The 18,889-nt window shown below is 44.5% G+C and overlaps 1 protein-coding gene across 6 annotated transcripts in view; it reads right to left on the bottom strand.

Moving 5' to 3' along the window:
• PTPRF (protein tyrosine phosphatase receptor type F) overlaps window positions 1-18,889 on the bottom strand; it is a 196,640-nt gene that overhangs the window by 9,777 nt on the left and 167,974 nt on the right. For 3 of the 6 annotated variants that reach the window (XM_044300617.1, XM_044300616.1, XM_044300621.1), the window contains 21 exons: window positions 17,950-18,219; window positions 17,291-17,872; window positions 17,038-17,171; window positions 16,760-16,904; window positions 14,373-14,678; window positions 13,193-13,386; window positions 12,793-12,819; window positions 11,723-11,840; window positions 10,323-10,901; window positions 10,148-10,245; window positions 9,333-9,586; window positions 9,160-9,247; window positions 7,610-7,816; window positions 6,948-7,102; window positions 5,006-5,121; window positions 4,029-4,061; window positions 3,092-3,189; window positions 2,876-2,999; window positions 2,245-2,420; window positions 1,534-1,653; window positions 831-985 (listed from right to left, as the gene is read on the bottom strand). In XM_044300617.1, coding sequence (XP_044156552.1) covers window positions 831-985; window positions 1,534-1,653; window positions 2,245-2,420; window positions 2,876-2,999; window positions 3,092-3,189; window positions 4,029-4,061; window positions 5,006-5,121; window positions 6,948-7,102; window positions 7,610-7,816; window positions 9,160-9,247; window positions 9,333-9,586; window positions 10,148-10,245; window positions 10,323-10,901; window positions 11,723-11,840; window positions 12,793-12,819; window positions 13,193-13,386; window positions 14,373-14,678; window positions 16,760-16,904; window positions 17,038-17,171; window positions 17,291-17,872; window positions 17,950-18,219 — 3,979 coding nt within the window. The remainder of the gene's footprint in view (window positions 1-830; window positions 986-1,533; window positions 1,654-2,244; window positions 2,421-2,875; window positions 3,000-3,091; window positions 3,190-4,028; window positions 4,062-5,005; window positions 5,122-6,947; window positions 7,103-7,609; window positions 7,817-9,159; window positions 9,248-9,332; window positions 9,587-10,147; window positions 10,246-10,322; window positions 10,902-11,722; window positions 11,841-12,792; window positions 12,820-13,192; window positions 13,387-14,372; window positions 14,679-16,759; window positions 16,905-17,037; window positions 17,172-17,290; window positions 17,873-17,949; window positions 18,220-18,889) is intronic. The other 3 variants (XM_044300619.1, XM_044300618.1, XM_044300620.1) reach the window with 3 other exon arrangements.

The following is an 18,889-nucleotide window of genomic DNA, read 5'->3' as shown; positions in this document are numbered from 1 at the left end:
CCCTCCAGCTGTTGTAAAACTACAACTCCCACAATGCCGTGCTGTGGGCTGATACCTGTAGGCTGTCCGGGCATGCTGGGAGTTGTAGTTTTGTAACAGCTGGAGGGCCGCAGTTTGAGGATGCCTGTCCTAGAGGCTCTGTTGTACCACCTCAATTAAAGCCCTGCCGTCCTTGATTGACAGGGCTAGCGTTCGTCTTCTCCTGACGGCCCTGTGCGCTGGATAAATCTCGCGCCTGCTTGGCCCTGTCAATCAAGGATGCCCCCCCAAGCGTCATTGCCGCCCCCCCCCCCCCCCCCGCGCTTCTAGAGGCTAATTTGCATATCATCAAAGTTAAAATTGTGCAGTAACGGGGGCATCCATAAGCGTAAAAATAGTACAGTTAGGGTCCGCTGACATTAGCACATCGCTAAGGTCAGCCAGTTTAATGCGGTTAATTCTGGTGACAGAAACCCTTTAATAAAAATAATAAGAAAAAACAATCTATCTGAAAAAAATATATATTCTAAACCCCAGTCCTACTTGTCCTGGAAAAAGCCACAACATTATTTTGATGTTCAAACAGATAAAGTTAGGGCCGTTAAACCACCAAATAGTGGCCGCTGAAGACCAAAACACTCTTGCCTCTAAGGAGTTAAAATTAAACTTCAGAAATATTGTGTCGGGAGATGCATGCAGCATTAGATTTCTCAGTCACGTCAGGGTCCTCTTTAGACAAGAGCTATTTGCGGAGTGAAGTGAACATGGAATGTATTTCCGGGCTGACGCACGTAGTAAATGGAGCACTTTTCCTTCACATAAATGGACAATTACTAGAACTTGTCCCTTACCTGCAGTGAACTACCATAGGGCCGGCATCTGTGGGGTTGCAAGCTTTCACTCTTCGTAAGAAGGCCAGGATGGGTGTTGGGTACTCTGGGACCCCATGGTCCGGCCACGCCATGAACTGGAACTGACGGATTTCTCGCTTTTCACAGGAGCCGTTCTGTAAGAGCAGAAGAGTCTTGTTCATGTTGTCTCCATTAGGGAATGTTCATGGGTTACAATACGGTCGGTGTGGACATACTGTCCCAGAACAGATTGAACCAGTGACTGGCAAAGAAACTGCTCAAATGATTTGAACTGTGCCTGCTATTCTCTGTTGTCAGTTCGTCTGTATTATAATTAGAAAGCTTCTCTGACGACGGTGGAGACCTGCAGGGCACTAAATGCAGCTGGCAATACGTATCCAAAAAAGTGTTACTCTGCCTCCCTATCTGCATTTATCGGTTCTCTCATTAAGCTCAGCGCACCGTAAAATTATATTATAATTGAAAATTAAATTAAAACATTACACTCTTAATTTGCTTGTCTACCTTCTACCGCATTGTGCTGTCTTATCTCTCTCACGGGAGTAATAGCGGGAGGAGGGTGGGCAGAGGGGATCCAATCTGTGACCCTGGATGTTCTGTTTGCAGGTTAGTCATGGTAGAAGACCACGGTAAGGCCCCAAATTACCCATGATACAGCCTCATAAAATACAGGACTACTTACCTTATAGAGTGCAAATGTCCTCACTGTGTAAGTGGCCAGCTCTACAGTGTCTAATAGGGTGACCTGGATCATTCCATACGTCTCTGTGCCACGGCTCGGCCAGTACTGGTCACACTTCACCTGTGAGTCAAATAACAGGATGAAACCTATCTGCAGCAATGGTAGGCAGTGTTCACATCACGTCCCACATTTAACGTATACATATGGCCTATCGTTAAACGGATGCCATGCAGTGGCATCCATTATTATAGGGTTCCATTGTAAATGTATTTTATTTATTTTTTTGCATCTTTTTTCCCCACAACGTATTTGTTAAACGTGGGTTAAATATGTGATATGACTGTGATAGGGCTGTAAAACTTAAAATCTAAAAGTTGTAAAGGCTCCGAATGTGCAATAACAGTCGAGTTGAATTTACCTCTCTGATTGCCTCAGGGATGCCAGAGTAGTAGGATTCCAAGTGGCTAATTTTAGGCAGATATCTCTCTGCTGATACGTGATGCGGTCATGGCACATTCATGCTATATTGCACCAATCTGCCTGTTATATATCATTTATTATAGATATTATGCGGCACATCCGGCTTCTGACCGCTTTTTTTGTCACAGCAAGTAAAATAAGCTAATTTAGCATGGATATTCTTCCATTGATCATTAGCACCAATGAGCACTTTCTGGACCCCCCATTTCCCCTCTGTGTATTATGTCTGACCCTGGATTTTTCTTCTAGACGAGTCATCATAACAATGGTGGTCGTCCTCTGCTCCCACACCATGCGCCAGAAGTCGCTGAGCGTCTCGGGAAGTGGGCCTTGTGTGGCAATGTAAGCATTCTGTTTCCTGTATCCATCGATGTAGTTGCCATTGATGTAGTCACTGCCGGGGATAGCTGAGGGAGATGAGAACATTAGAGGGCAAGGTAGACTACGTTAAGATTAAAGGGGTTATCCAATTTCACAAATAGCCCCCCATGGGCCGGGCCCCCACAGGTATATACTTACCCCACTCCCTGTGCCGCTCCTGGTCCCCGCACCTCCGCTGCTGCTCCCTGTATACGGATGAAAACATCCAGTGTCTGGGGAGCAGCCAAAGGAAGGGGGGACGGGGACGAGCCTCCCTAGTGTCACCCACGATGCTAGGGAGTCTCCCCCTGTCCCCTCTCACCCGACACGGGATGTTTTTATCCGTGTACAGGGAGAAGCGGCGGTGCGGGGACCAGCAGTGACATGAGGAGCGAGGTAAGTATATTACCTCTGAGGGGCCCGGCATATGGGGGGGGGGGTGGGGGCTGTTTGTGAAATTAGATAACCCCTTTAATGCAGGACAAACCTTGATCTTTCTTACCATCCGCTGAGGTAAGGATGACGCGGGAGTGGTCATAGGCAATAACATTTGCATAACGATTCTTTGGTTTGTTCACCTCATGGTTCGAATTCTCCCACGTGAACTGCTGACCAGGGTCAATGGACTGAAACACAAAACAAATGAATCAAGACGGCAATAGAAAATGCAATTCACATGGCCAGTCTATGGCCATGGCCAGCAATATGTAGATCTCACCTCATATTCCTGGGAGAACTTCAGTCCATCATTGGCCTTCAGACGGTCAATGTGTTCAGCAAGATCATTGATAGAGATGGGTGGATGATCCCTCATACCTGGGATGATAGAAGGAAACCTGAGTAATGCTGCGCTCCTGCCTATAGAAGACAGTGGAGATGGACAGTGCAGCAAGACAGACCGACAGCTGTAGACACACAGCATGCTGCAGCACCCCAGGAAAAGCAGCCGTATACGGCTAAATGTTATCATGCTCTGCATTAGAGGTGCAGCCCGTGGAGCCTTGGAAATCCACATCACAGACTCTGATGCTGTAATGAGATGCAGTGAAGAGGACAGAATATAAAACACAGACAACTGATGCCTGAAAATGAATCTATGAGTGAATGTGGGATAGAAATGTCAGAGCGAGGACATACCAAGTATACGAAATGATATCCAATCTCCCGAGTAAGATGGAGGGAACAGGTAGAGCAACTTTACAGGATTAAAACCATAAAAACTGCAACTTTGGAAGAGTTTGTGGAAAAGAAATAACGGGGAACTGTGAGAAGAGCAAGACCTCCTATGCACAGTCGATATGAGAAACATCAAGGACAGGGATAAGGAATCTTTACAGTGATCAGATACAGGGGTGTGAGATCCATGTTCTAGACTGATCCAGTGTCCATGACCTGCTCTAGTACCTCTCCTAACACTTTATCATATCACTACTCCACGTCTTCCTCCACTGAATATTCTCACCAAGAGCAAAGTCAAAATGCAAGATACGCAGAGAGCAAAACAAAGATGGTGCCCAGCTGAGGAGGAGTATGACATGGGGTGAAGAGGATGTGAAGAAATTTAGGGGGAAAAAAATAAGCAAGAGCCGGCAATGAGTAGGGCATGAGGGGAGTGATAACTTCTCTAGACGGTCATGGTAAATTGTCAAACTAACTTGTGATATTCGGATAACTGGGGACACTGGAACCTGCAAGGAAAACAAAAGCGGCAAAGAACAGAATGCAGTTAGAGGGCGGCTGACATGGGCTGAAGGTCTGTTGGCACTGGATCTAACAGATGTGTGTAGTGGACAGTCCTGTAAATGATCCTAATAACCAAAGAATCTCAACAGCCTGAGAGTGGGGGCAATCATCCCGCTGCACGCTCACCATAAAGTGGCTATCTGACAGTTTGCGCCCTATAAACCTTGCTGAGTTATGAAAAACAAGGTTAAACTTTATACAGTTAAATGGTCATACAGGGACAGATGTCATCAGAAGATGACTGATGTGACAATAGTGGACACCTACAATGTCGCCACATCCATAGATGGCTGCATTAGGAGTAATCTGTGGTCATGACAATAGGGTGTATTGTTTGAAAGGTGAGTATTTCCTGACTAGACTGATGAGCTCTCCATCGCTGCATTGATCCATGTACCGTCCTAAAGTATTGGGACCAACCTGTCCCCATCAAACAAGAAGCTACTGACAACAATAAGACATTAAATAAGGGAAAATAAAACTGCCCCTGACAACAATAAGACATTAAATAAGGGGAAGAATCCAATTGAAGACAGGCGTCCTGCACTAGAGGAGACGGAGCGAATGCTGGGAGGTCAGTTTAGATAGATGGCTCCGGCAGGGATTTTACATCTGATACAAAAATGTATCTTGGCCAATGGATGCCGTCACCTGAACTTTTTTGACTCAATTGTTATCATGTTCTTGAGAACTGTGAATGAGACCATGTAGTGAGGGAAGGCACTCAATACTCAGCTGATGATTATACGTGAACGTGATCATCAGGTGATTTCATGAGTCAGCTGTAGGATCCTTCAGAAAAACTAACGTTCTGAGCCCCCGTAAGAGGAGATGATGATGATGGGAAAGAAAAACGGAAAATCTGCAGAACGCAGAAGACGGCTCCCACCTGGAGTTTGGTAGTTCAGACGCCTCAGTTCCACTGGATCAGATGAATGTCCCAAGAGGGATTCTTTGACTCCTGGTGTTTGATCCTCTTTATTAGGGGGAGAACTGGTTCTTTTCCTGTAAAGAAATAAGGCATAAAGTTAAAATTTCCTTTTGAAATAAGATGCCAAAAAAAGAAGAAAAAAAAATGCAGTCAGACTACAGAAAGAGTTTTACAGCACCGGCTGTCTTCTAATATATAGAAATACAGAAATTCTGGTAATCTGGTCTTTGGCATAACGTGGAATCTCAGAAACTGAGTAGAGATTAGTAATTAGGAGACCGCAATTAACAAAATGGTAGAAGTTTATTTTTACTGGTTACCTGTAGGTTCTGTACATCAACCAGTAAATGTTGTATCATCTATAAATGTCCGACCTTCCCGAATATTTGTTAGTCCAGCACTTGCCAGGACTTATTACTGTCTGAGGAATTTTATTGTATTTAAGATGAAAAGCTTTTTTGGGGGATGTCGGTTGCGTCTCAGTCATGGCTCTGAGGCTGCCTCGCTCATCAACTGAGATAAGCTCAATGGCCGCGGTCATTCTCACGATTTATGCTGGGCTAGTAATCTATAAATTACAGAAAAGCGCATGCTGTTTTTTCTATAGAATATCTGTAGGTTCATGCGGAACAATTAGTGCAGGACCTTGTAGCTATATGGACACGATAAGTTCACAGGAACCTCCTACCTCTCCTGCTTGCTGTGTCCAGGACAAGCACAAAAAAAGAACAAATGACATTAATTCATATAGTAAGACAGCAGATAGAGAAAATGGCACAAGATTTCTTATGTGGTGTGTAAAGGAATAATGGTTGCCACCAGGCAGCCTTGTATGTGTTATTACAGATGGACTGGCCCCTGTCATTAAACACTGCAGAACAGGAATAGCGGCTTCCAGCACATGGGATGGGGGGCTCTTGGCACCAGAGGACATAACAAATCTTAGGATCATATTTTAATGCAAAATATAAAGCTGTGGCTCAATCATCTGTAGATCACAAGGCTGGAGAATGGTGCTTAAAGGATAACGGTCATTGTTTATTTTATTTGCTAGTTTATTAGCGCTCGGCATGTATACCTGAGTTAGTCTGTCAATGATTGTCAAAAGACCTGTAATTACCTTATAATAACAGCTTTTTATTAATGTCCCCTGTCCCTTTCCATTGCTCCCTTAAAAGACCGTTGCTAGTGCTCATCTGTCTCCGGCTAGGAAGACAGAGGGGCGGTCCTTCACACTGCATGCCTGCATTAGGCTTCAGAGTGAGGAGGCGTGTCTCTCAGTAATCCAATCTGATTGGCTGGCAGGAAGCTGCTGGCTACAGCAAGTTTGTATGTGACCTGAAGGAATGCAGTTTTGGCCTCAGAGAACTGGCAGAGGAGCCATCTTCAGAAGATCCTCATAAGGTAGGATTCAAAATAGCCGTAACTAAGGGGGAAAACTCAAGGAAAACAGTGGTAAGTGAAGAAACTTGATTTATGCATAATGCTGCTACAGCAGTAACATGTGCTAAAAAAAATGTATTTTATTTTTTTATATGAAAATATGACAGTTATCCTTTAATATAGTTCACTATTCATGTGATGTTGGGGTATACCCTGCTAATACTCGGCACTACTGATCACTGAGTGGGAGAAACATCTCATGCCAATTATACAGCACTGTGACGTAAACCCTCTGTATACTTTGTCAGGGAGGGAAAAAAAAACACAATTACATATCTCTGGATCAATCATTCCTAGAAATCCAATCTAATAACATGAGATAAACGTGGAGAAAAGCAAGATGTACAGTTATAAAACTAAATTAAAACCTGATTTAATTGACAAATACTGTAAGTGAGGAATGTAGAGGTCTTTAAGTTGTTCTCCAATCATGGAGCTCAATGAGGAGGACTCTTACCTTTTGAAGAGAAGAATAGCAATAACTATGATAATAATAAGAATGACGGCAAGAACTGGACCCATCACCCAGAGCATCTCGGGTTCTTCTTGCTGCCTGGTTGAAACTACTTCTACCACAATGTCATCGGAGTATGGACTGGCAGCATACTTCCTCTGCAGAAACAATAAGGCAAAGCTGAAGTGGTTGCACTAGGCTATCGTCATTGTCCAACCTCATGTACATCAGCAGACCGATCTACGAAGACTCTGACAACCCAGTGATTTTCAGTTTTCACAGATTATGACCATGGTCAGGAACCAGCAGTCAGGAGTTAGATGCAATAACAATTATCCAATGTTTCTGAAGTGCTCATTCCCTATGCCAAGAGTATAGCAAGCCTCAAGCAAAAGTCCTCACTGATGAGTGGAGCTGGGATTTACCGGTATTCCCATGCTGGCAGTGCGGGATAATCTGGAGAATGAGAACACTTACAGCTCCTTGAGGGCTGGAGAATCAACAAGCACTAGCACTCCTGCAGGGTAACTAAATTAGCCAGCAAAAACTAAACTTAGTGTTGGGAAGAGTTTTTACATTCAAGGCTCAGAGTACAATATATACTAGTTGACCAAAGGGAGAAAAATCTAATATCGATGTGTAAAATAGAGTGAATGCAGACTCACCGTGTCACCATCTTCTAGAGCTGCGAGCACAAAGCAGGTGTAACTTAGATGTACATTCAGAGGCTTGTTGACAAACCCATTATACTCTTTATTGTCGCCAAGAGTGAACGATTCTGGGAGCGTATTCAGCCTGGCTGCTATATACGGCTGGTTTCTGCTTGCTTGTCTTTTTTGCCGACGAGAGCCTTGATTAATGGCTTCTAGGATCTAAGATGTAAAAAGGCAACTTGAGTATCACAATGAAAGACTGCAGGAATGGGCTTTAATGTTGAACATTTATAACTAGATTACCCAGAAGCTTGTTCTGTGGATCTATGGTCCACTCTACAGATGCCTGGATACACATACACAGTCGACTCCCATTATTCTACTATAATTGTCGGCAGCACGTAGCTCATAAAGGAAGTCCCATGTCGTGAGCTGGCTTGGTGGGTAAGTAAGGTGTGCAATAGGCTGTCTGCACATATATCCCCCACTGCAGTCATGAGTAAAGGGGCAATTTATCAGAGTTGCAGGAAGGGATGATTATTGGCTTTTGTGCCAAGGGTGGCAGTATTTTTGAACCCACGCAGTGTGAACTGTTCTCGTTATGAAGTGTATCGTCAGTAGACAAATGACACCACTGGGAATAAGCAAAGTGGAAACTGCAGAGCAGCACGTGCCATTGATGTGAGACGAATGTCAGCTATGAAGTTGCTCGAGGGCAGAGCGACAGGCTATAGTGGCGCAGCTCACCAGCAAAATGACCCAGGGGTTTACCAGACATGTGTCTAACACAACAGTTCAGAGACCTGCATATAGGGCTCCGAGGCAGACGGACGGTCACTGCTCCTCTGCAAACAAAGCTGCATCGACAGAGAAAGTTTACATTTTGGGTGCAGTATTGGAATTGGACCTCCGCTGATTGGTAAAGGGTTGTCTTCTCCGATAAGTCACATTTTCAGCTTCGTGGAAGGGACGTTGGCATATCAGGTGAGAAACATCAGAGAGGGAACACTCTTCAGCCATTGCTGGAAGAGGACAAGGTGGTGGAGGCAGCGTTATGGTCTGAGGAAGGCTTTCCTGGCATTCTCTGGGCTACTTATCCATGTGGAAGGCACTCTCAGACGATTTGGGTATAAATCCATCCTTGCAGATCACATATACCTATACATGCTGATTTTCTTCCCTGGGGTGAATGGGATTTTCCAGCAAGATAGTGTGACACGGCTAGAAATGTCCGACATTAGTTGGAAGAGCACGACCAAGACTTCGAAGTACTACCCTGTCCTCTTAATTACCCAGACTTGAACCAAACTGAGCATGCTGCGTGCAGCCGGAACCATTAATGCCCTTAGCCCTCAGATTAATGGGACTCAACTGTATTTAATAAGGAGTTATCAGATTCACAAGGACGGGGATACATTCAAATAAAATCTATTCTAAGAGAAATATATCAGTGGTTAGTTATATATACAATCACATTTGGGATATACTACTATGGTAGTGAACACACAACCAGATGACGAGGATCTGTATAAGAAGCGGGTGAATAGCTACAAATAGCTCACCTGTTCCAGCTCCATTTCCTCAGGACTTTGCGGTGTACTCAAGCTACTCCTTGAACTATCGAGCGGAACGACCACAATGTAATACCACCTGTCAGACAAGAATAATGAAAAATACATTGGAGTTATCAAAGAACATCTTTGCGCCTAACTTAAAGAACATCATGAGCCTTTACCTAACTGGCGAAGCTGTTTGCACCCTCGGCAAGAGTAGAGTAAATTTTCCATCCTCCATGTATTTGCTTGAAGAGGACGGCTTGCTCTGCAGCACATCAGGGGCTGTACGAATGGACACTCGGTGCTGCAGGCCACCAGCGCTGCTGCCTCGGTGCATGAGTACAAAGGAATACTCTGTGTCTGGTTGAAGGTTGTTGATCAGCTTGCGCATGGAATGACCATCTACTTCTACGTTCTGGTTGTTATATAGGATCTACGCAAGATAAAATTACACGTTAATGGATGGGTCTATGCTGAAGAGCTGGAACAATCATACAAAAGCAGAGTTTATGTGCCACCCATACTAAGTGCTGCAAAAATAGCGACGTGTACATAAAAATGTTATTGGTGTGGTGGAGTTTTTAATCATACTGAACATAAATGTATAATGGTTGCAAAAATGTACACTTTCCGTCACAGACTGAGCTGGGGAATACAAAGTGTAACTGCAGCAAACGTATTGCTTTCTGTCTTGTAACTTGCTAGGGACACACTGCCTGACAACCACAATATTTCCAATGTAATTGCGAGGCAGCAAAGGCCACAGCAAGATAGCTGTGGGCCAGACGCTCATGTGGCTGACTGCTATCACTCCAACCCCCTCATACTACACAGGCTCTAATGTGTATGGCCAGATAAAGGAGGAAGGTCTACAGTGATCACATCTGTCTGGACACGAATAACAATCCTTCCCTGCTGAACGTAGTCCAGTTCCCTGCAACCACCTTAAGAACAATACAGAGGAGTACTGCTGGCTCGCTATATTAGAACCAACCTTGAAAGGCACGGCTGATTTGTATGAGTCAGGAACTTCCCAGCTCAGCAAGACCGATGTTTTCATCACAGCATTCACTCTGAAGTTCTTAGCAAATACTGCAAAAAAGGAGAAAATGTACTGTATGTCTGAAAAAACATCTACACTCCAGTTACTGCTCTCCAGCAAGCCTTACCTTGGTCCACAGGCATGGTGCGGGACTGTATGCTGGGACTGAGAGGTCCAAGCCCCTTATTTGTCCTTGCCCGGACTTTAATATCATAGGTAGTGTCGGGTTTGAGGTTGACCAGTGTGATGTGAGTGTCTCGTGTGACGTTCATCAGATCCTGTGGGCTGTTAATGTCACGGTAAACCACAGTGTAGTTTGTGATTTTTCCATTGCGTTCTGACAGTACTGGAGGATCCCAAGAAAGTTCTGTTGTGGATGTGGTCAGTCCAACAACTTGCAAGTTTTGTGGAAAGCCACTAGGAGCATCCTCAGGAGTAGAGATCTCCTTCTCAGTCTCCTCTCCAAAACCAGCCTTGTTCTTGGCAGACAACTTGAAGACATACGTGGCACCCTTGTGGAGCTTGGTGAGCGTGTAGTGGTGCTCATTCTTTCCAAAGTCCATAGTGATAAACCTCTCCTCGTCCACACGTTTATACTGCAGGCGGTATCCCAGCAGCTCTCCCATCACCTCCCTAGGCGGATGCCACTGGATGAGCGCAGTATTTTGAGTGGTTGTACTAATCCCTATGCTCGGCTTCCCAGGCACTGAAATAAACATAAACGTATGGTCACCAATTAAGTCTCCATCTGTAGCCCTGTGCTTCTTCTGTTGCAGCCATGCATTAGATCTTGATTTACTTGAGTATCTAAATTGCATTATGTATTTGAGCTACACTCACAAATCTGCTGCTTTCCTGCTAGCACTCAGGCTGCAGGAGCTCACATCTCACTGTAGCTCCCTGCTGGCTCAGTATCTGCATGGAACTGCTGTGCTCTCATCTCCCCTCACATTATTGCATGTATCTCAGCAGACCTCTCGGGTGTATCCGTCAGTGCCGTGTATCCGCACGTGACTGTAGTATGTAGCTTATCAATTCAGTAACCCCCAGCAACATAATGAGTCGTAAGATAATTATGTACCATCATTAGACGTTAGCGAGCCTCATTCACTCTGTAAATTGCCTGTCTTGAAGCATCTCAGCAGCATAAGATGCTCCCATTGGTTTAATAGAACATTTTCTATCAATACTGAAACTCTCCAAGGAAATGTTTAACAAAAAGAATATTGTGTGAATAATTATGGCTAATGAACAGACAGATTGGATTTGGCAGTCAAGTTCCACCATTGACCACTACTGGCTCTATAGTCAACCTTGGGGATAGATCTTCTTAAAGTGTAGGGAAAAAAACATGGCCGCCAGGAAATATTCTGTCTTTATTTTTACAATTTAGATGTTTAATGACGCCCCAATGTGACTGGGCCGCACCTGGCTCATTAACACAGCAAGTTTAATGTGAGAATTGTATTACTTATTCAGCATAGTGACCTGAAATACTTTGATCACAGACATACTGACGGTACTTACAGGCTCCTGTAGTGGTGACGACTTTGGGTTTGCTCCTAGCACCATCTCCTTTGGTAGTATATGCAGCGACGGTGATGGAATAGGTGGTTTCTGGAGACAGACCGGTTATCAGGGCTTCCTAAAATGTGGGGAAGAAAATGATAAAAGCAAATTGGATTTAGAAAGTGTTGCAGCAATACCAGGTTCAGACAGGAGGGGGCGCTGCAGGAACATGTGACACTGTCGTCTTTCAAAACAAACAGCACTTTAAAGGGTAGGAACGTGCTCAGAGGGGATAAGCGGCACAGAGCTCCGAACATCCAGAGTATTCCAGAGTTCAGTAGGATAATTATCAATGCAGATCTTAACGGTTCTGCCTGTGCTCCCCAATCATGCTAAAAAAAAACAACACAATCTGACATGTCCCTGGTGCAAAAACAGAATCATATCTTGATGTAATGGAAAAATGCAATAGAGAAGTAAATGCAATTTATACAGTGATGATGATTATTGAGTCCCATGATTATCCACTGAGAATCACAACCAAACAGAAGGAGAGGAAACGCTGATTGCTGGAACTGATGACCACCCCCATCAGTCCCGAGGACCCACCAGACCCTGATTTCCATGCAAGAACTGTGCCTCTCTCCAAGCTTGGAAGCACAGGAAGAGGAGAGAGAGATAACATGTCCAAAAGATTGCAGAATCCCATCATTGAGCTGATGATTACAGGACAAGAACCCGGGGGCTGTCACAAAGACTGCATGGTAAGAGATTTCCGCAGGGTGAGCTGCACCATTGCACCTTTATGCAAAAAGCACCATTAAGTGAACACCATTCTTTCCAGAAATTATATGGTGCTAATGACCTTTCTTTGCTATGCAAATGTGATGACAGATGGTGCAGAATGAGCGGATATTGCACAGGTTTCAACTAAGGCCATGGGCCTGCAGATTTACAGCGAACACGGAAAGAAAGCTTTTTTTAACATATGAAAGTAGATGTAATAACAGCTTTATGAGAGCCCCCTGTTCTCCGCAGACACAGTGCGATCACGCAGTCTGCCCTCAGACGCCAAACAGTATACTCACGTATTCTGCAGATTCCTCTGGTCTCCACTGGTAGGGACAGAGAGAAGAGGGGTAAGTGGAATTTGAGGGAAAAGGGTCACAGGGTTACAACAGAGATGCTACGATGGAATGCATCATGCCGGTGTACAATGGAGATACACACACAACGAATGGCAGTTTGGTCATGAGTATGCAGAGGACGTATGGCTATTAGTTCTACAAAGGAGGACATGCTTGAAACTGCAGATCCCCCAGGAGGAGTGCTGCAGTTCAGACTGGATTAGTTGGGAGAAGGATGAAAAGGGTCAAACCAGTGAAGATCCAACATGTCCAAATCTTGGCAACTTTGGGATGAAAATCTTTTGACATTATATGAACAGCATCAACAAAAAGGTAAAAATAGGTCACCATGCATCATTACCTGAGCTTCTGCCAACATGACATCCTTAATAACAGGGTTTCCTCGGGGTTCTCCACCTTCCAGGCGCACATATGTCACCTGGTAGCCCCGTATCTGACCATTTTGCTTAGTGGGAAGTGGAGACTTCCAGGACACTCGCACAGATGTAGAATTCGCAGAATCGACTTCAACTTTCCTGGGTGGTGCACTTGGCACTGGAGCAAGACAGAGAAGGAAGCAGAGATGAGTAGAGTCCTTGAAGACGTTCTCCATCTAACTTTGTTTTGAGAAATATCTGATTAATAGCGCAGTCTGAGATGCTGAATGAAATGGCACGTGAGAATCCAATTCTGACTTGAGCACCTGTCACCTTTTTGACAGTCTAGTTTTCAGGATTACACCGTAACAACCACAAGCCTTTCGGACAGTTGCCAGGCAAATTGTCCATAGCAACTAGTACATCTGACATTACTCGGAAAAATTGGCGAACTGATTGCAGGGAGGCTCAACGGGACTGCTACCAAGACTTTCTCAATCTCATACTGCTGCATTAAACATGTTATAGTAAAAGTACATTTCAGTGAAGAACATATTTTAGAAAGTGAATGGAAAGGTAAGACACAGAACAGTCCACTAGTAGGTTCTAGACTACTAAGAAGACACTTAGAACTGCCCAGCACTGCTCGAGAACTGAGGAATGATCCCAATCTCGTCTCAATGATTTGTGGAAGTAGCAGCGGACTCCGGATTCTAGCCCCGAATTAGCCCTGTACAGCCTGCTCCTCTTCACTAATTCAACAGTCATCTGTTAATCTCCGGGCCTCAGTCATGCGTCTCCAAAAAGCACAGGGCTTTAAATACATTTTTATCATTTAGACTTGTAATTCAGATTTTTTAAAATTGGATTCACAGCCGCATGAATAAATAATTATGGATCCAAATAGAAACGGCGGCAACACTGCATAGAATATAGATATAATGGGCAAAATAGAATTTGACATTACTTCAAACAGTGCTGAAAGAGACAGTTGTTACGGAGTACAGAGAACATTTAGACAAAAAGGCTGGAAGTTTGGAGGTGCAGAAGACGTGCCAACCCCCACCCCTACTGCCCCAGGAGAGTTGAAAGGAGTGAAGTAAAGACCAGGTGAGAAAGTTGACCCATTGTGCAGAGAGGTGAGAGTAGGTCCATGACACTTACCATCCTCATCTGTCCGCACAATGACTGCGGGGCTATCAGGCCCAGCCCCTACATCTGTATGAGCTCGCACATAAACTCTGTACTCTGTCCATTTCTCCAGATCCTTGATCTCCCAGCTGGATATGTCTGGTGGGATACTGTCCACAACATGCCGGGATGTGTCCTCCCCAGCAACTGCTTGATAGGCCAGAGAGTAGCGGGTTAAAGCTCCATTGCGGCTGGAGACTGGCGGAGCCACCCAACTTACCCGGATGGAGGTGGAGCTAAGGCTGGTGCACTCCACATTTTGCGGCGGGGCAGATGGTGCTGAGGATGAAAAAAACGCAGGCAAGGGGGAGGAGATGAACATGGCGGATGCAAAAATAAAAGACTGTTACCAAATAGCCCTGCTCTGTCCACCCTCAGGACACCATAGCAGTGACCGTAATGTGTCATACTGGAGGGATCAAGCATGGTTGGGGACCTCCTTGCATATGTTAGCTGGAAGACAAACAAGGCTGCAAGCTCCAGCAATCACCTTGCAGTTCTACAGATCAAAAAGGAACCAATGATGGTCTTCCGCAAGATTTTTGTAATTTTTGTGTTTAACTTTCAGACAAAATTATTGAATGGAAATGTTAATGAAATATTAATCAAAATTGTTTAAAATATTTAGGAGACATTTGGTCTGAAAGGGTTGTCTGACTTAGGAGGCGACAACCCCAATGGTTGTAACCTGCAGCCAATTTAGAAAAAAAACAAAAAAAAAACACTTGCCTATCCATGGTCCCGCGCGGCTGCCCCTACTCTGCTTGGTCTCAGCAGTCACATGTGCTATAGAGGTGCTGCTCTAGAACATATGACCACTAAGGCCAGAGATTTGCCACAGAAGTCACTGGACCAAGCCACTTCTTGCCTGGCTAGGACTGAAAGCGTCTGGGAACAGGGCAGAGGTGAGTTTAGTTTTTTTTGCTAATTGCCTGCAGGTTACAACCATTGGGGTTGTCGGCTCCAAGGCCGGACAACCCCTTTAAACTTGATTGTATTATGGACTATATCTGTGCAATCTACTGATGCTATTTGGTAACAGAAAATAAATAAGGAGCAAAACATAAATTGATGCAGTAAATTTGGCAGGAAAGGCATTAAAATGACATGGGAAAAATTAAATTGACAATTCAGAAGCTTACTCCATGCAGGTTCTCTGTGTTCACATCAGCCTCACTGATAACTAAAGGATTATCGCCCGATTAGCAGACAGAACAGGGTAAAACGTACAAAATGTTTACAGTCGCCAAATAATAGAAACCAGATTTACTGGATGTTTCCGAAGTTCTAATAGGACGTAGCAAAGCCACTGAAACCTAAAATATTAATATTTTGCACATCTGGACGGCCATCCCCCTCCTGACCTGGCACTGGCTGCCCATCAGATTTAGAATTTTACATCATGTTTCCGGTCAGCCATAAGAATAACATACAGAAATGGTGGCCAGGTGCTCTATAAACTGCATCTTTTACTCCACTTCTACTGCAGGAAAGGTTTTCTCATCAGTTCTTATGCACCGATTATAGATATGGGACTTCTGGTCCCGATACCACCCTGCACCACTGCCTCGTTACCTTATTTCAAGGGAATTCTATCTCTTCCTACAAATTTCCCCGAACCTTTCTGTTATGTAGATACATTTCATTGGACTGTGGGGTTCTGCTTATCAGGGGCGGATTGGCAATAGACATAGATATATAGATATATTTAGTGATGGACTCTGATATTTAGCTCTGTTTGGGCGGTATAATGTGCACAATATGGTATTGCTGGCCATGCTTCCATCAATTTGGACCCATCTACAAAACGGGGCCACTTTTAGTATTTTCTCCAGGGCCACTTTTAGTTTCCAGTGCGCCCCTGCTGCTTATACTGTACTACTGAGTCCTGAGTCCATTGCTTCCTATGTGACATGCAAAAATGGCACATCACTGCAGACCAGGTGGGTGAAGAATTAAAGGACTAACTTCAGTTTATGATGGACAGAACGCTTAAGTACATTTAAAAATAAAATAAAGCCCATTGTGCCAAGACTATAAATGAGTAAAGATGAGAGCAGCTTTGACGAGACAGATGATTGTTTCTCATTAACGCAATCTCCCGAAAACCAGCTAAATTCCCTCAATCTGCCACTGAATAGTCTATTGAGTCTGGACCTGTCAGTATTGTAAGTAAGCAGCGAAGGGCATGCGACATCTACTGACTAGATAGGAGAAGCTAACAACCACGTCATGGAGCAGCAGTAACTTACCCTTGTGTGGACAACACCAGGAACATCCAGAGAGCCGCCATGTAGACAGATAGCCATACACACAGAAATACATCAGTCATACAAGTGACACCGCTATCAGATACTTACTGGACTGCGCTGTCCTGGCCTCAATCACTGGTGTGTAAACCCCTAGCCCCATAGAAGAGCTGGCCGCCAGCTGGAATTTATACAGGGTGTCCGGCTTTAACCCCTCAACGGCGTAAAATGATGAGGGGGCGAATGTGAGTTTTTGCTGAAATATAAAACATTGCATTATCTAACTTTAGCAGTAATCAGAAGACAGAACTTCTGCTCAGTAAAAGCAGATGACCTGCACCACACGATAGGCTATGGATTAAATATCAGTTTTCTCATGTGTCACTCACTTGTGGCCCATCCTGCCCTTCCCAGTACAGAAGTTCATATGAGACAATGCGCTCTTGCTGACTATAACGCCAGGTCAGCATAATTCTTGTGTCAGATTCAGCTTCTGCCTGGAAATTAATTGGCTGCGCTGGAACTGTGAAAAAAAAAACAGAATTAGGAGAAAACTTCTGTAAGACTCATTGGTAAACAGTACACTTAAAGATTGTGAACCTTATGTAATCCGACAGTAACGGGTTCCCATCAAAAACTCACCACCCTGCTGTGTCTTCACTTGGACCATATCTGAGGGTGGCCCATCGCCCACCGATGTGAATGCCAGAACGCGGATACTGTAAGTAATCCCGGTGGTTAGTCCTGCAATAGTTGTCAAAAGGCTGTCCACAACATTGTGCTTTTGCCACATGTTAAAAGGTAAATGTGGGTCTGAAGTGTAATACACTCGGAACCCTCTTATTTGTCCATTGGCTTCTTCGGGGGGATCCCATTGAACTATCATAGTACTAGCACTCAGCATGCGGGCCTGGACTCTGAGAGGAGGACCCGAAGGAGCCTGTTCTCCTGTCTGAGCTTCCACCACTTCACTTGGAGGTCCACGACCTATGTTGTTAACGGCAATGACACAAAACTCATACTCAGAGTAAGGGCTGAGCCCACCAATACTGTAACGTGTGGTGGCGACACCATCAACTTCCTGGAAAGACCCTTCATATGCTTTGGGTTTATACTGGATCACATAATAGGAAAGAGGCTCTGGGTTCCCAGAATCCCAGGTCAAGGTGACACTAGTGGCGGTTGTCTCCGTTACTGTGACGGCTACTGGCGGCTTTGGCAATGCTGCAGAAATAGAAGAAAATGGTGTCATAATGGTCTGATTGTCAAGTCATCCCTCCCCTATGTCAGCATGACCTTACCTTTCACAGTAATTTGTGCAACAGCCTCAATCATCCCCAGAGAAGAAATAGCCACACAGGTGTAATTGGTGGATTCTCGAATATTGGTCAGCTCCAGAACATTACGTCCAACGGGCATTTCATCTTCTTTGGTAAGTTCTTCCAGACCAGCCATCCACTTTACATAAGGCATGGGAGCACCAACTGCCACACAGGTTAAGTTGACACTGCCTCCTGGCATGACTTCATGGCTACTGGGTGGAATAGAAAACCGTGGTGCCACACGCCGGACTGCAAAGAGCCAAACAATGAGGGTTCAGGAACTAAAAGTGGAGGTTTATCAAGAAGAGCTCTACTGTACTGATCCTTTTCAGTAAAAAAAAAAGTAAGTATGGGCAAGCAGATAAGCTGCACAATCTGATGGAAAGTACATATTTCAGAGATTTCTGTGTAGGAACTCATGATCTCCTGCTCTACTAGTTGTTTTCTCCTCGTGAAGAAAGGAAGGACAACCCTAAGGCGATGTCCACACGTGACTGATATCTGAATCCACAGCAGAAAGAACAATGCGTCAATTGCTGTATTTTGTTGCAGAAAAGATGCTGATTTGACACAGATTTCACTCCTTGCATTGCAAAGGATGAAATCCGCAGCATAATTCGACATGCCGTAGACTTTAAACTGCATGGCGAGTCAGTCATTTTCCACAGTGTGGATGTCAACTGCCAAAAACTCATTCACTTTGCCAGTAACTTACAACGCTCTGGGTTTGTCAGACAAAAATCTGACAAATCCACCACATTTCAGTCAGGTGTGGACGTCCCCGCAAGGCTTAGGTTAAGGGGCTGTGACGGTATTCAATAAGAAAACTGGAAATCCACTGAATAGAGGCAGATGTTGTCTTGTTTCCAGTGTTATATGGGCCATAGTCCATCCCTTTTCATCAGGTCAAATCATTGTG

This window comes from Bufo gargarizans, chromosome 7 (assembly GCF_014858855.1).
Source record: "Bufo gargarizans isolate SCDJY-AF-19 chromosome 7, ASM1485885v1, whole genome shotgun sequence".
Classification (NCBI taxonomy): domain Eukaryota; kingdom Metazoa; phylum Chordata; class Amphibia; order Anura; family Bufonidae; genus Bufo; species Bufo gargarizans.
Note: the sequence above shows the minus strand (reverse complement) of the source record. Positions and strands in the feature narration are given on the sequence as shown.